At 38.5% G+C, this 15,978-nt stretch overlaps 1 protein-coding gene across 1 annotated transcript in view; it reads right to left on the reverse strand.

Moving 5' to 3' along the window:
- Positions 1 to 6,534: 6,534 nt before the first annotated feature.
- Positions 6,535 to 15,978, reverse strand: part of LOC128243569 (methionine--tRNA ligase, cytoplasmic-like) — a 36,492-nt gene continuing 27,048 nt past the window's right edge. The window contains exons 16-19 of the mRNA XM_052961416.1: positions 15,281 to 15,376; positions 9,357 to 9,440; positions 8,608 to 8,865; positions 6,535 to 6,977 (exon numbers count right to left, since the gene is read on the reverse strand). Coding sequence (XP_052817376.1) covers positions 6,816 to 6,977; positions 8,608 to 8,865; positions 9,357 to 9,440; positions 15,281 to 15,376 — 600 coding nt within the window. The 3' untranslated portion in view covers positions 6,535 to 6,815. The remainder of the gene's footprint in view (positions 6,978 to 8,607; positions 8,866 to 9,356; positions 9,441 to 15,280; positions 15,377 to 15,978) is intronic.

Below are 15,978 nucleotides of genomic sequence, written 5' to 3' on the forward strand. Positions count from 1 at the left end.
TTTTATTTTAAGGACTACATCGAGGGAACATGCCTCAGATAAGATTAGCCATTTTTTCTTTTGAGTGTGAGTTGGTTTTCATACCAATATTAATTGAAAATCCTGCATGAAAGTAACGCGGTGGATTATTCAGAAATCCCCTAGCAAGCTGGGCCTGAACTTCAATTTCGGTCTAGCAACACCAGTGACTTTAACCTTTTGTTTTGTTAAAAGCATACAACTATTCAAAAACAAAACAAGATCAGTTTTAAAATGATTGTATTACTAATGATACATATAGAAAGGTCCTATCCAAAGTTTGATTATATTCTAATTGTCTTGAAATTGATTGGTAGATACAATAATATTGCTGGACATAATAAATTGTATATCTCAACTAGGTTATCAAAATGCATGGGAATATGAATATACTATGTTGCCCAACTTACAATGACAAATGTAAAAAAACAAAAACAAGTTTGACTTGGCCTACCCTCAATAACTTCATATCAGTTATGTCAGGTTGAAATGTTAACACGCTCAATAGAATATTGAAATATTAAACTGGAGCTTTTAACCTAAGAGAGATAAAATTGATCATTAAGCTGTTTACGCATTGTTTTGTTTTTTGATAAATTGAAATTGTAAGAATAATTATTCACATTGTTATTATATAAGCTGTAATGTTGGGTTCTGTAGAATATATGTTCATGTATGTATGATATTCATTTATAAATGAATGTATTGGCCATCATGATTACTTTTTATGTCCCCGAAGATGAGCATATTAAAATCGCACCGTCCGTCCGTCCGTCCGTGCGTGCGTCCGGCTCAATAACTCATGTCGAGGCTGTAACTTTCCCTTGTATGAACAGATTTTAAAATAACTTGCCACATGTGTTCCACATACCATGACGACATGTTGCATGCAAGACCCGTGTCCCTACCTCTAAGGTCAAGGTCACACTTAATGTTTATTCACAATGAAGTGCTGCATATAAGGACATAGAGCATAGGTTGGCGTGTCCGGGCTGTAATTTTCCCTTGTATGAACAGATTTTAAAATAACTTGCCACATGTGTTCGACATACCAAGACAACATGTCACATGCAAGACCCGTTTCAATATCTCTAAGGTCATGGTCACACTTAGTGTTTATTCACAATGGAATGCTGCATATAAGGACATATGTATAGGTTGGCGTGTCCGGGCTGTAACTTTCTCTGGTATGGATAGATTTCAAAATAACTTGCCACATGTATTTGACATGTAAAGGCAAGATAATCTTTTTATGTACTGACCTTGTTCATAGGTCAATGTCACATACTGTGACAGCTCTTGTTAATTTTAATAACCATAGGCAATAAGCTGATTTGGCATTAAACTTTGTTTATATTGAATATAGTACGTGGATAAGGTGATATAAAACCATTAATTTTGCTTCAATGAAAAAATCCATTTCATGATTATCAGTCACAGGACTTGTAAAAGACAGAGATTTTTAGCATATGTTTCTTCAAATGTTCCCATTTGAAATACCACAATCAAGTTGGTCAATATCAGAGGTTTGTCCCTGTAATTTTCATCATAGGTTTGGCCCTAGATGTTCATTCCCTGTAGTTTTTATCATAGATTTGTCCCTGGATGTTCAGTCCCTATATTTACCATCATAGGTTTGTCCCTTGATGTTCAGTCCCTTTAGTTTCCATCATAGGTTTGTCCCTTGATGTTCAGTCCCTGTAGTTTCCATCATAGGTTTGGCCCTTGATGTTCAGTCCCTGTAGTTACCATCATAGGTTTGGCCCTTGACGTTCAGTCCCTGTAGTTTCCATCATAGGTTTGGCCCTTGATGTTCAGTCCCTGTAGTTACCATCATAGGTTTGTCCCTTGATGTTCAGTCCCTGTATTTACCATCATAGATTTGGCCCTGGATGTTCAGTCCGTGTATTTACCATCATAGGTTTGACACTGGATGTTCAGTCCGTGTATTTACCATCATAGGTTTGTCCCTGAATGTTCAGTCCGTGTATTTACCATCATAGGTTTGTCACTGGATGTTCAGTCCCTGTAGTTACCATCATAGGTTTGTCACTGGATGTTCAGTCCCTGTAGTTTCCATCATAGTTTTGACACTGGATATTCATTCCCTGTAGTTACCATCATAGATTTGGCCCTTGATGTTCAGTCCCGGTATTTACCATCATAGATTTGTCCCTGGATATTCAGTCCCTGTATTTACAATCATAGGTTTGGCCCTTGACGTTCAGTCCCCGTAGATACCATCATAGGTTTGTCACTGGATGTTCAGTCCCTGTATTTACCATCATAGGTTTGTCCCTGGATGTTCAGTCCCTATATTTACCATCATAGGTTTGTCCCTTGATGTTCAGTCCCTGTAGTTTCCATCATAGGTTTGTCCCTGGATGTTCAGTCCCTGTATTTAACATCAAAGGTTTGTCCCTGGATGTTCAGTCCCTGTATTTACCATCATAGGTTTGTCACTGGATGTTCAGTCCCTGTATTTACCATCATAGGTTTGTCACTGGATGTTCAGTCCCTGTTGTTTCCATCATAGGTTTGTCCCTGGATGTTCAGTCCCTGTATTTACCATCATAGGTTTGTCACTGGATGTTCAGTCCCTGTATTTACCATCATAGGTTTGTCACTGGATGTTCAGTCCCTGTATTTACCATCATAGGTTTGTCACTGGATGTTCAGTCCCTGTAGTTTCCATCATAGGTTTGTCACTGGATGTTCAGTCCCTGTAGTTTCCATCATAGGTTTGTCACTGGATGTTCAGTCCCTGTATTTACCGTCATAGGTTTGTCACTGGATGTTCAGTCCCTGTAGTTTCCATCATAGGTTTGTCACTGGATGTTCAGTCCCTGTATTTACCATCATAGGTTTGTCACTGGATGTTCAGTCCCTGTATTTACCATCATAGATTTGTCACTGGATGTTCAGTCCCTGTAGTTTCCATCATAGGTTTGTCACTGGATATTCAGTCCCTGTAGTTACCATCATAGGTTTGTCACTGGATGTTCAGTCCCTGTAGTTACCATCATAGGTTTGTCACTGGATGTTCAGTCCCTGTATTTACCATCATAGGTTTGTCACTGGATGTTCAGTCCTTGTAGTTTCCGTCATAGGTGTGTCACTGGATGTTCAGTCCCTGTAGTTTCAATCATAGGTTTGTCACTAGATGTTCAGTCCCTATATTTACCATCATAGGTTTGTCCCTTGATGTTCAGTCCCTATATTTACCATCATAAGTTTGTCCCTGGATGTTCAGTCCCTGTAGTTTCAATCATAGATTTGTCACTGGATGTTCAGTCCCTGTAGTTACCATCATAGGTTTGTCACTGGATGTTCAGTCCCTGTAGTTTCAATCATAGATTTGTCACTGGATGTTCAGTCCCTATATTTACCATCATAGGTTTGTCCCTGGATGTTCAGTCCCTGTAGTTAACCATCATAAGTTTGTCACTGGATGTTCAGTCCCTGTATTTACCATCATAGGTTTGTCACTGGATGTTCAGTCCCTGTATTTACCATCATAGGTTTGTCACTGGATGTTCAGTCCCTGTATTTACCATCATAGGTTTGTCACTGGATGTTCAGTCCCTGTATTTACCGTCATAGGTTTGTCACTGGATGTTCAGTCCCTGTAGTTTCCATCATAGGTTTGTCACTGGATGTTCAGTCCCTGTATTTACCATCATAGGTTTGTCACTGGATGTTCAGTCCCTGTATTTACCATCATAGGTTTGTCACTGGATGTTCAGTCCCTATATTTACCGTCATAGGTTTGTCCCTGGATGTTCAGTCCCTGTAGTTTCCATCATAGGTTTGTCACTGGATGTTCAGTCCCTATATTTACCATCATAGGTTTGTCACTGGATGTTCAGTCCCTGTAGTTTCCATCATAGGTTTGTCCCTTGATGTTCAGTCCCCGTAGTTTCCATCATAGGTTTGTCCCTTGATGTTCAGTCCCCGTAGATACCATCATAGGTTTGACACTGGATGTTCAGTCCCTGTATTTACCATCATAGGTTTGTCACTGGATATTCAATCCCTGTAGTTACCATCATAGGTTTGTCACTGCATGTTCAGTCCCTGTAGTTTCCATCATAGGTTTGTCCCTTGATGTTCAGTCCCCGTAGATACCATCATAGGTTTGACACTGGATGTTCAGTCCCTGTATTTACCATCATAGGTTTGTCACTGGATATTCAGTCCCTGTAGTTACCATCATAGGTTTGTCCCTTGATGTTCAGTCCCCGTAGATACCATCATAGGTTTGTCCCTGGATATTCAGTCCCTGTAGTTACCATCATAGGTTTGTCCCTGGATGTTCAGTCCCTGTAGTTTCCATCATAGGTTTGGCCCTTTATGTTCAGTCCCGGTATTTACCATCAAAGGTTTGTCCCTGGATGTTCAGTCCCAGTATTTACCATCATAGGTTTGTCACTGGATGTTCAGTCCCTGTAGTTTCCATCATAGTTTTGACACTGGATATTCATTCCCTGTAGTTACCATCATAGATTTGGCCCTTAATGTTCAGTCCCGGTATTTACCATCATAGATTTGTCCCTGGATATTCAGTCCCTGTATTTACAATCATAGGTTTGGCCCTTGACGTTCAGTCCCCGTAGATACCATCATAGGTTTGTCCCTGGATGTTCAGTCCCTATATTTACCATCATAGGTTTGTCCCTGGATGTTCAGTCCCTATATTTACCATCATAGGTTTGTCCCTTGATGTTCAGTCCCTGTAGTTTCCATCATAGGTTTGTCCCTGGATGTTCAGTCCCTGTATTTAACATCAAAGGTTTGTCCCTGGATGTTCAGTCCCTGTATTTACCATCATAGGTTTGTCACTGGATGTTCAGTCCCTGTATTTACCATCATAGGTTTGTCACTGGATGTTCAGTCCCTGTTGTTTCCATCATAGGTTTGTCCCTGGATGTTCAGTCCCTGTATTTACCATCAAAGGTTTGTCCCTGGATGTTCAGTCCCTGTATTTACCATCATAGGTTTGTCACTGGATGTTCAGTCCCTGTATTTACCATCATAGGTTTGTCACTGGATGTTCAGTCCCTGTAGTTTCCATCATAGGTTTGTCACTGGATGTTCAGTCCCTGTAGTTTCCATCATAGGTTTGTCACTGGATGTTCAGTCCCTGTATTTACCGTCATAGGTTTGTCACTGGATGTTCAGTCCCTGTAGTTTCCATCATAGATTTGTCCCTGGATGTTCAGTCCCTGTATTTACCATCATAGGTTTGTCACTGGATGTTCAGTCCCTGTATTTACCATCATAGATTTGTCACTGGATGTTCAGTCCCTGTAGTTTCCATCATAGGTTTGTCACTGGATATTCAGTCCCTGTAGTTACCATCATAGGTTTGTCACTGGATGTTCAGTCCCTGTAGTTACCATCATAGGTTTGTCACTGGATGTTCAGTCCCTGTATTTACCGTCATAGGTTTGTCACTGGATGTTCAGTCCTTGTAGTTTCTGTCATAGGTGTGTCCCTGGATGTTCAGTCCCTGTAGTTTCAATCATAGATTTGTCACTGGATGTTCAGTCCCTGTAGTTACCATCATAGGTTTGTCACTGGATGTTCAGTCCCTATATTTACCATCATAGGTTTGTCCCTTGATGTTCAGTCCCTGTAGTTTCCATCATAGGTTTGTCCCTTGATGTTCAGTCCCTGTAGTTACCATCATAGGTTTGTCACTGGATGTTCAGTCCCTGTATTTACCATCATAGGTTTGTCACTGGATGTTCAGTCCCTGTAGTTACCATCATAGGTTTGTCCCTGGATGTTCAGTCCCTGTAGTTACCATCATAGGTTTGTCCCTGGATGTTCAGTCCCTGTAGTTTCCATCATAGGTTTGGCCCTTTATGTTCAGTCCCGGTATTTACCATCAAAGGTTTGTCCCTGGATGTTCAGTCCCAGTATTTACCATCATAGGTTTGTCACTGGATGTTCAGTCCCTGTAGTTTCCATCATAGGTTTGTCACTGGATGTTCAGTCCCTATATTTACCATCATAGGTTTGTCACTGGATGTTCAGTCCCTATATTTACCATCATAGGTTTGTCCGTTGATGTTCAGTCCCTGTAGTTTCCATCATAGGTTTGTCCCTGGATGTTCAGTCCCTGTAGTTACCATCATAGGTTTGTCCCTGGATGTTCAGTCCTGGTATGCTTTGCATTAAGGCAATTTCGAAAAAATAAACATTTCTATTTATTCATTTATTGAAGATTTAGTATACTTTTAGTATTCGACAGCCTTTGAACATATGAGCGATTTCCACAGCGCAACACATAATCGGTGATTAGTAAACAGTCGGTTTGATGACTTCAAACTTAAAATACACTGAAAGATATTTCATAACAGACTGGAAAGTTGAAATTCGAGTTGTTCGAAACATTGGTTCCCTTGAGGGTTTAACTCGGTCCCCGCAGTCCTCGAGCCATCACAGTTTTACTGTACAATGGAACTGAGAATTGGTCAGAGCCAATTAACAATAACATTAAAAGATTAACAGGTTTGTCATCCAATTTATTAGATTATCGTTAAAATAAGCCAGAAAAATGTAAAATGAGAGAAATAAATATCATTTATTATAGTACAAGTTTTTTTACTTAACAAAGTGAAAATAATATTAAAGACTTCCTCAATTAAAATACAAAACTCAAGGTGTGAAATACACAAAATAATATTTATTTTTTTAAATAGTTCACATTAAACGGTGATTGTAATTTTCATTTCATACAAATAGATGTATGAAGAACAAGTCATTACAACTAAGAGTTAAAGTTCTCATCATTTTTTCTTTCCTTTCTTCTTTCCTCCACCCACTGCTGCATCTGGATCCATGCCCTGAGCCAAGGCCAACTGTTTCTTCAGGTCCAGTAGCATGACCACCTCCCGGTCCACAACACTCTTGTCTGCCTTGCTAGTCTTTACCTCTCTCACTTTATTGCCCTGTAAAAAAGTATACATTACAGGTCAATGGCCAAGGCCAACTGTTTCTTCAGGTTCAGTAGCATGGCTGTCTTCCTATCCACAGCGGCATTGTCTGCCTTGCTAATAATCAGCTCTCTGACTTTATTACTCTGTAAAAACTTTAGTTAATACAGGTCAAAAGTAAAGGTGAACAGTTTCTTCATGCACACTCACAGTGCCATATCTGTGTCCATGATATTCATGTATTTCTAATTATCAATAAACCTATGCAATGTTGATCTTACTTTCCAAAGAGACACTTATTGAATTTCATGGTTTTAATGGGTTGGATAATCCTCAAATTCAAGATTCCGATGAAAATTGGACCTTAAATTCTAAAATTATACTGTCGATGTAAAAGAGTGTACATGAAATATATATGGTCGCAGTATACAGTGAAGTTATATGACATGTTGTACCGGTATATGTTATATTGTTATCATTACCGTAATATTTGTTAGAATGAATTTGCTCCTGTCCCATACATGCCATATCCCCCGGCGGGGGGAAAAGAATTTCGATCCATCCCCCGGTCTCCCGGCGGGAGGTAAAAATCCCCCGGAATTAAAAAAAAAAAAAAAAAGGTTTTTTTTTTTTAGAGATTTAACATCAGGCAATAATGACAAAGTAAAACCACAGTATGTGAGTGAGTGAAATGTAATGTAAAAAAACAACTCCTCAAGGGTGAAATTACTGTTTAAAAAAGGTTTGATAAATGCCAAAAGGAAACCTTAACAGCAAGTGGTCAATTAATTTGAAGTAATGATCAAAGGCAAAGAAATATTACTATTTTGGAAAAGGTAGAAATTAATAATATTCATTCCATTCTCTTAGTGTCTCAACATCATCATAGCTGAATGTGTATTAAGCAGAATTTTTTTTAAAAGACTTTTGAGGAAGGTAAATTTAATTTACAGTGTTACAGTATGACATGACAGTGTATCATAAGAATATGATAAATCATGACATAAAATAATTCTGTATAATGAAGAAGTTAGAGGTTTTCATAGCAAAATATATGTGAATACATTTTTTCGTACTTGCATCTAAAAATACTTTGAAATTTTGCCAACTTAAACCTGCTAAAAAAATCCCCCTGAATACTACCAAAATCCCCCTAAATTTCAGCCTTTCTGAACAAATCCCCTTGAATGGTCTCCAGAAAATATGGCATGTATGCTGTCCACAAACTTTATAAGCAGCTCTTGTACATGTACAACAGTCAACAACATTAGGGATGTTACTTTCAATTGGTTTTGTGGTTTAGATTTGAGATGCACACTGGGCACTTCCTTGAGACCTAATCATGATGGATCCAGAAACTCGGCCCACATTTACTAACATCTTAAGTTTGAGTTTGAAACACTAAACTCCAAATTGCAGACAGTCTTCAGGTTTAAATAATAATCATCTAAGTATTGGTGATGGACTTTGTATTATTAGTTCCCTTTGTCAACAGAAATGATATTTGTGATATTGTTTCAATTTGAAAACACAGAACTTGGGCTAAGGTTTTTTTGCTGATGAAACATATGTGAGTGTGATTAAATAGGTAATCAATTTTCATCACAATAGAAGAAAACAAAATGAGCAGCAGCCAAGCAAGTACCTGTTCTGCCACGAGTGCTGTCAACCTGTCCACCTCAGCACTGTCCACAGTCCTGCTGTTGGCTATTACTTTCATCTCCCCCTGAGAGGCTGGCTGTTTTCCCTGCTTGTTGCCCTTCTGTTTACCTCCCCCAGGTGCAGTTGCTGTCTGCCCTGTTGCCTCAGTCAGCTTTTTCTTGAGGTCTAGAAGGACTTTTACCTCAGCATCTATGGTGAATTTGTCTGCTTTGTTGGACTTCAATTCACGTACTTTGTTGGCCTATATATACAAATGATGTGAGTCATGTTGGTTGTAACCAAGCTCTCCAGTTTCTCCAACATTATATAAGACCACAGTATAAAAATGTGCAAATTTGCAGTAAGGTGCATCACGACTGTTGTAAAATGAATAAATTTAAACTATATGTAAGGTGACATAGGGCGTTAAAAGCATTTACCATTTAAACAACGCAATGCAACACAGTATGCTTTATTGCTGTACACATGATGAAGCAGTCTTAAACGTTTTGCACATCAACACCAAGGCTATCACAAAGCTCTTTCAGAATAGCTAACAATGTCAGTAGTCATACGTTATCACCATGGGCACAACCGGCTGACTTCACTTAATGATCTAACTAATGAATCATGGAATCAAAAAACAACAACTATGGAATTTTTTTCTGTCATTAGGAACATTGTTAGAAGGCATATTATAATAAATATTTTGAATAATCATGTAGAATATTTCACACCAGGCCATTTCCCAACCTGTTTAGTAACTTCAGCCTGAATTCTCTCAGTATCCTCTGGGCTGACAGCTGACCCTGGAGCAGCATCTCCGCCCTTCCTACCCTGGGGAATGTATTATTAGGGAAAGTAATTCATATTTCAGTTTGGTGGAACATTTTTGCAAGAAGTTGTGTACAACAAGTTTTTAGGATGCAGAAAAGGTCATTAACATAACATGCACATAATTTAAATGCAAACAAGAGCTGTCACAGAGACAGCAAACTCAACTTTTCTGCTGCTTTAAAGTTTAAGGATTGCAAAGTTTTGGTGAAACATGCATGGATCACTGTAAATTTAGATTACATGCAACCCATAAACCAGAATTTCTAAGTCAAATAATAAATGGCCATAATTTGCATCATATGAAATATAGAGTTATCTTAATTGGTTAATTAAGTAGGCTGGATATTTCGGAACACATGTCTAAAGTTTCAACGCAATGCATTACGTATTCGCTGAAATATTGCATTGTGTGTGCTTACACCCAAAACCTTAACCATGATTTCTAAATCGAATAATAAAGTGCAATATTTGTAATACATGCAAGATAGAGTTATCTTACTTGATTGTATAAATTTTCAATGCAATGCAACAGGTTGTTGGTGAGTGATTGATTTAAATGTGCTTACATGCAAAATCACAAGTTTTCTAACTAAAGTATAACTGCGGTCGTTCGAACAAGCGGTCATTCGAGAACCGGCGTTCCCTCGAGATCGGAGCTTGGTCCCGAACTTTTGTCCTTTTATTTTCATATAAAATATACCTACGCTGCATCAAAACCTAATTATGTCGAAGAGTCGAGCAATATTCTCGGTCACAAGTACACAAATCATGCACAAAACCTTATGGCTCCCTCGAGGTCATAGTTTCACAGTTTTCCCGTACGCGTGTTCCAAAATAAACAAACAGTTGCAAGGTATAAAAAGTTGTAAAAATTGCAATGACAGTTGAAAGGCAATTGAAACTGTGTGAAAAACCGTTTAACACTGTTGACGCATGACCGATATAAGTTGATTTGTTGATATGGGCATTTTAGAAGATAATTATAAGAAGTAAATGACGAGAAGTTAATTGTGAGAAATGTAAATAAGTCATAAAAATATGAATAAACACTACCATATCGATCCAACATGGGAATCTCTGAAAGAAATTCCTTTTTGATACTTTGCTTTGCAATTTTGTAAAAAAATCGATTTATTGATATTTCTTTTAAATATTGTATTTAGTATAGAATCCACATATAGTAAACGACATCCTTTGAACATATGAGCGATTTCAAAAACGCAACACATTATTGGTGTCTTAGTAAACAGACTACTTCATACTTGAAATTTACTGAAATATATTTCATAACAGACTGGAGAATTGAAAATCAGGTCGTTCGAAACATCGGTTCCCTCGAGGTTTAGGTTGGTCCCCTGCGACCTCCAGCGATTGCAGTTTTACTGTAATTAATTAAGTAAGTGGGTTGGATGGCTGGGAGACCTTGTATAAAGTTTCAATGGGATACACCAAGTAGTTGCTGAGGTACTGACTTATAAACGCTTACATGCAAAAACCATAGACAGATTTTTTATGTCAGTAATAAAGGGCCATAATTTACATAATATGCAAAATAGACTTATCAAACTTGATAAATTAAGAAGGTTTAATCTACCCAATCCTCGTCTAATTTTGGTAACCTATCATTGTGTACTTTTTGCTTGTTAGAGGGTGGAAATAATTTACCCAATCCTTGAGTACTTGAGTTTGTTACAAGGTGGAAGACTGATTTATCCAATCCTTGAGTACTCGAGTTTGTTACAAGGTGGAAGACTGATTTATCCAATGCTTGAGTACTCGAGTTTGTTACAAGGTGGAAGACTGATTTATCCAATCCTTGAGTACTCGAGTTTGTTACAAGGTGGAAGACTGATTTATCCAATCCTTGAGTACTCGAGTTTGTTACAAGGTGGAAGACTGATTTACCCAATCCTTGAGTACTCGAGTTTGTTACAAGGTGGAAGACTGATTTATCCAATCCTTGAGTACTTGAGTTTGTTACAAGGTGGAAGACTGATTTACCCAATCCTTGAGTACTTGAGTTTGTTACAAGGTGGAAGACTGATTTATCCAATCCTTGAGTACTCGAGTTTGTTACAAGGTGGAAGACTGATTTATCCAATCCTTGAGTACTCGAGTTTGTTACAAGGTGGAAGACTGATTTATCCAATCCTTGAGTACTTGAGTTTGTTACAAGGTGGAAGACTGATTTATCCAATCCTTGAGTACTTGAGTTTGTTACAAGGTGGAAGACTGATTTACCCAATCCTTGAGTACTTGAGTTTGTTACAAGGTGGAAGACTGATTTACCCAATCCTTGAGTACTTGAGTTTGTTACAAGGTGGAAGACTGATTTACCCAATCCTTGAGTACTTGAGTTTGTTACAAGGTGGAAGACTGATTTACCCAATCCTTGAGTACTTGAGTTTGTTACAAGGTGGAAGACTGATTTACCCAATCCTTGAGTACTCGAGTTTGTTACAAGGTGGAAGACTGATTTACCCAATCCTTGAGTACTTGAGTTTGTTACAAGGTGGAAGACTGATTTATCCAATCCTTGAGTACTTGAGTTTGTTACAAGGTGGAAGACTGATTTACCCAATCCTTGAGTACTCGAGTTTGTTACAAGGTGGAAGACTGATTTATCCAATCCTTGAGTACTTGAGTTTGTTACAAGGTGGAAGACTGATTTATCCAATCCTTGAGTACTTGAGTTTGTTACAAGGTGGAAGACTAATTTACCCAATCCTTGAGTACCTTGAGTTTGTTACAAGGTGGAAGACTGATTTATCCAATCCTTGAGTACTTGAGTTTGTTACAAGGTGGAAGACTGATTTACCCAATCCTTGAGTACTTGAGTTTGTTACAAGGTGGAAGACTGATTTACCCAATCCTTGAGTACTTGAGTTTGTTACAAGGTGGAAGACTGATTTACCCAATCCTTGAGTACTTGAGTTTGTTACAAGGTGGAAGACTGATTTATCCAATCCTTGAGTACTTGAGTTTGTTACAAGGTGGAAGACTGATTTACCCAATCCTTGAGTACTTGAGTTTGTTACAAGGTGGAAGACTGATTTACCCAATCCTTGAGTACTCGAGTTTGTTACAAGGTGGAAGACTGATTTACCCAATCCTTGAGTACTTGAGTTTGTTACAAGGTGGAAGACTGATTTATCCAATCCTTGAGTACTTGAGTTTGTTACAAGGTGGAAGACTGATTTACCCAATCCTTGAGTACTCGAGTTTGTTACAAGGTGGAAGACTGATTTATCCAATCCTTGAGTACTTGAGTTTGTTACAAGGTGGAAGACTGATTTATCCAATCCTTGAGTACTTGAGTTTGTTACAAGGTGGAAGACTGATTTACCCAATCCTTGAGTACCTTGAGTTTGTTACAAGGTGGAAGACTGATTTATCCAATCCTTGAGTACTTGAGTTTGTTACAAGGTGGAAGACTGATTTACCCAATCCTTGAGTACCTTGAGTTTGTTACAAGGTGGAAGACTGATTTACCCAATCCTTGAGTACTTGAGTTTGTTACAAGGTGGAAGACTGATTTACCCAATCCTTGAGTACCTTGAGTTTGTTACAAGGTGGAAGACTGATTTACCCAATCCTTGAGTACTTGAGTTTGTTACAAGGTGGAAGACTGATTTATCCAATCCTTGAGTACTCGAGTTTGTTACAAGGTGGAAGACTGATTTACCCAATCCTTGAGTACTTGAGTTTGTTACAAGGTGGAAGACTGATTTATCCAATCCTTGAGTACTTGAGTTTGTTACAAGGTGGAAGACTGATTTACCCAATCCTTGAGTACTTGAGTTTGTTACAAGGTGGAAGACTGATTTATCCAATCCTTGAGTACTTGAGTTTGTTACAAGGTGGAAGACTGATTTACCCAATCCTTGAGTACCTTGAGTTTGTTACAAGGTGGAAGACTGATTTACCCAATCCTTGAGTACTTGAGTTTGTTACAAGGTGGAAGACTGATTTACCCAATCCTTGAGTACTTGAGTTTGTTACAAGGTGGAAGACTGATTTACCCAATCCTTGAGTACTCGAGTTTGTTACAAGGTGGAAGACTGATTTATCCAATCCTTGAGTACTTGAGTTTGTTACAAGGTGGAAGACTGATTTATCCAATCCTTGAGTACTTGAGTTTGTTACAAGGTGGAAGACTGATTTACCCAATCCTTGAGTACCTTGAGTTTGTTACAAGGTGGAAGACTGATTTATCCAATCCTTGAGTACTTGAGTTTGTTACAAGGTGGAAGACTGATTTACCCAATCCTTGAGTACTTGAGTTTGTTACAAGGTGGAAGACTGATTTACCCAATCCTTGAGTACTTGAGTTTGTTACAAGGTGGAAGACTGATTTACCCAATCCTTGAGTACTCGAGTTTGTTACAAGGTGGAAGACTGATTTACCCAATCCTTGAGTACTTGAGTTTGTTACAAGGTGGAAGACTGATTTATCCAATCCTTGAGTACTTGAGTTTGTTACAAGGTGGAAGACTGATTTACCCAATCCTTGAGTACTCGAGTTTGTTACAAGGTGGAAGACTGATTTATCCAATCCTTGAGTACTTGAGTTTGTTACAAGGTGGAAGACTGATTTATCCAATCCTTGAGTACTTGAGTTTGTTACAAGGTGGAAGACTGATTTACCCAATCCTTGAGTACCTTGAGTTTGTTACAAGGTGGAAGACTGATTTATCCAATCCTTGAGTACTTGAGTTTGTTACAAGGTGGAAGACTGATTTACCCAATCCTTGAGTACCTTGAGTTTGTTACAAGGTGGAAGACTGATTTACCCAATCCTTGAGTACTTGAGTTTGTTACAAGGTGGAAGACTGATTTACCCAATCCTTGAGTACTTGAGTTTGTTACAAGGTGGAAGACTGATTTACCCAATCCTTGAGTACCTTGAGTTTGTTACAAGGTGGAAGACTGATTTACCCAATCCTTGAGTACTTGAGTTTGTTACAAGGTGGAAGACTGATTTACCCAATCCTTGAGTACCTTGAGTTTGTTACAAGGTGGAAGACTGATTTACCCAATCCTTGAGTACTTGAGTTTGTTACAAGGTGGAAGACTGATTTATCCAATCCTTGAGTACTCGAGTTTGTTACAAGGTGGAAGACTGATTTACCCAATCCTTGAGTACTTGAGTTTGTTACAAGGTGGAAGACTGATTTATCCAATCCTTGAGTACTTGAGTTTGTTACAAGGTGGAAGACTGATTTACCCAATCCTTGAGTACTTGAGTTTGTTACAAGGTGGAAGACTGATTTATCCAATCCTTGAGTACTTGAGTTTATTACAAGGTGGAAGACTGATTTACCCAATCCTTGAGTACCTTGAGTTTGTTACAAGGTGGAAGACTGATTTACCCAATCCTTGAGTACTTGAGTTTGTTACAAGGTGGAAGACTGATTTACCCAATCCTTGAGTACTTGAGTTTGTTACAAGGTGGAAGACTGATTTATCCAATGCTTTTGAATCTTTGATCTGTTCGAGGGCAAAGCATTGACCCAATCCTTTGGTTTGTTAAAGGGAGATAGAAATGACCGTATCACTGTGGGGCCTTCCAATCAGCAAGCGTACAACAACATATTGTGGGATTAAGAAGTTCAGCTAAATACTAGGTTAGACTCAGAAGTAGACTTAATGTATAAGGTTGCAAATTCAAAAAACATAGCGCAACCTTTCATGCCAACCTGTTTGTTTCAAAATATATCACGCTACAACCGAGAATGAAGGATTCGTAACAAACCATCATATATTACGATTCTATATAAGATCTGTGTTCCTTGTGTTAAGAGTCTGATAAAACAATTTACCCAATCCTTGTGTAGTACCTTAAGTTTATTCGACGGTGGAGGTCCCTGGCCAGCAAACCTCTTTTTCAGCTCTGCTATTGTACTGGCTTCTATCTTCTGGAACAGTGGAGATGGCTGAAACAAATAAAGTGGCAGATATTGATGTCGTATATCCTAAAATAAGAATCCCCCACGAAATTGTTAATATTTAAAAGAAAAGGATCAGCTATGAAATGAGCTATAGAACTAAAGTAAACATTTGAGGACAAATTTAACAGTATCAGAAAATCACAGTCTAGGCAAACATGAGCCAATAAATCATTTTTTGAGACTCAAATTATTACATATTGTAGGTGCCTCTTGCTCCAACAGCACATGTTAACAATCACTTGCCCTATCTTTTGGACAGGTGACAGAAAAAGCCCTGAAAGACATTACAAGTCAAGTGTCACATTATCAAGTGTCTGGGGCATTCAGTTGCACCTGCATACTTACCTGTTCTTTTTTAAATGCATGTGACAGGTGGCGTACAAACTCCTGATAGACCATCTTACAGTCATCACTTGACCTATCTTGTGTCAAGGTGACAAACAAAGCCCTGGTAGATGTTTTGGTGACAACAAGCTGTCTCTGTATACATTCACTTGCCCTATCTTGTGTCCAGGTGACAAACAAAGCCCTGGTAGACCATGTTACAGGTGTCTGTGACAACAAGCTGTCTCTGTATACATTCACCT

This window comes from Mya arenaria, chromosome 8 (genome assembly GCF_026914265.1).
Source record: "Mya arenaria isolate MELC-2E11 chromosome 8, ASM2691426v1".
NCBI classification, from domain to species: Eukaryota; Metazoa; Mollusca; class Bivalvia; order Myida; family Myidae; genus Mya; species Mya arenaria.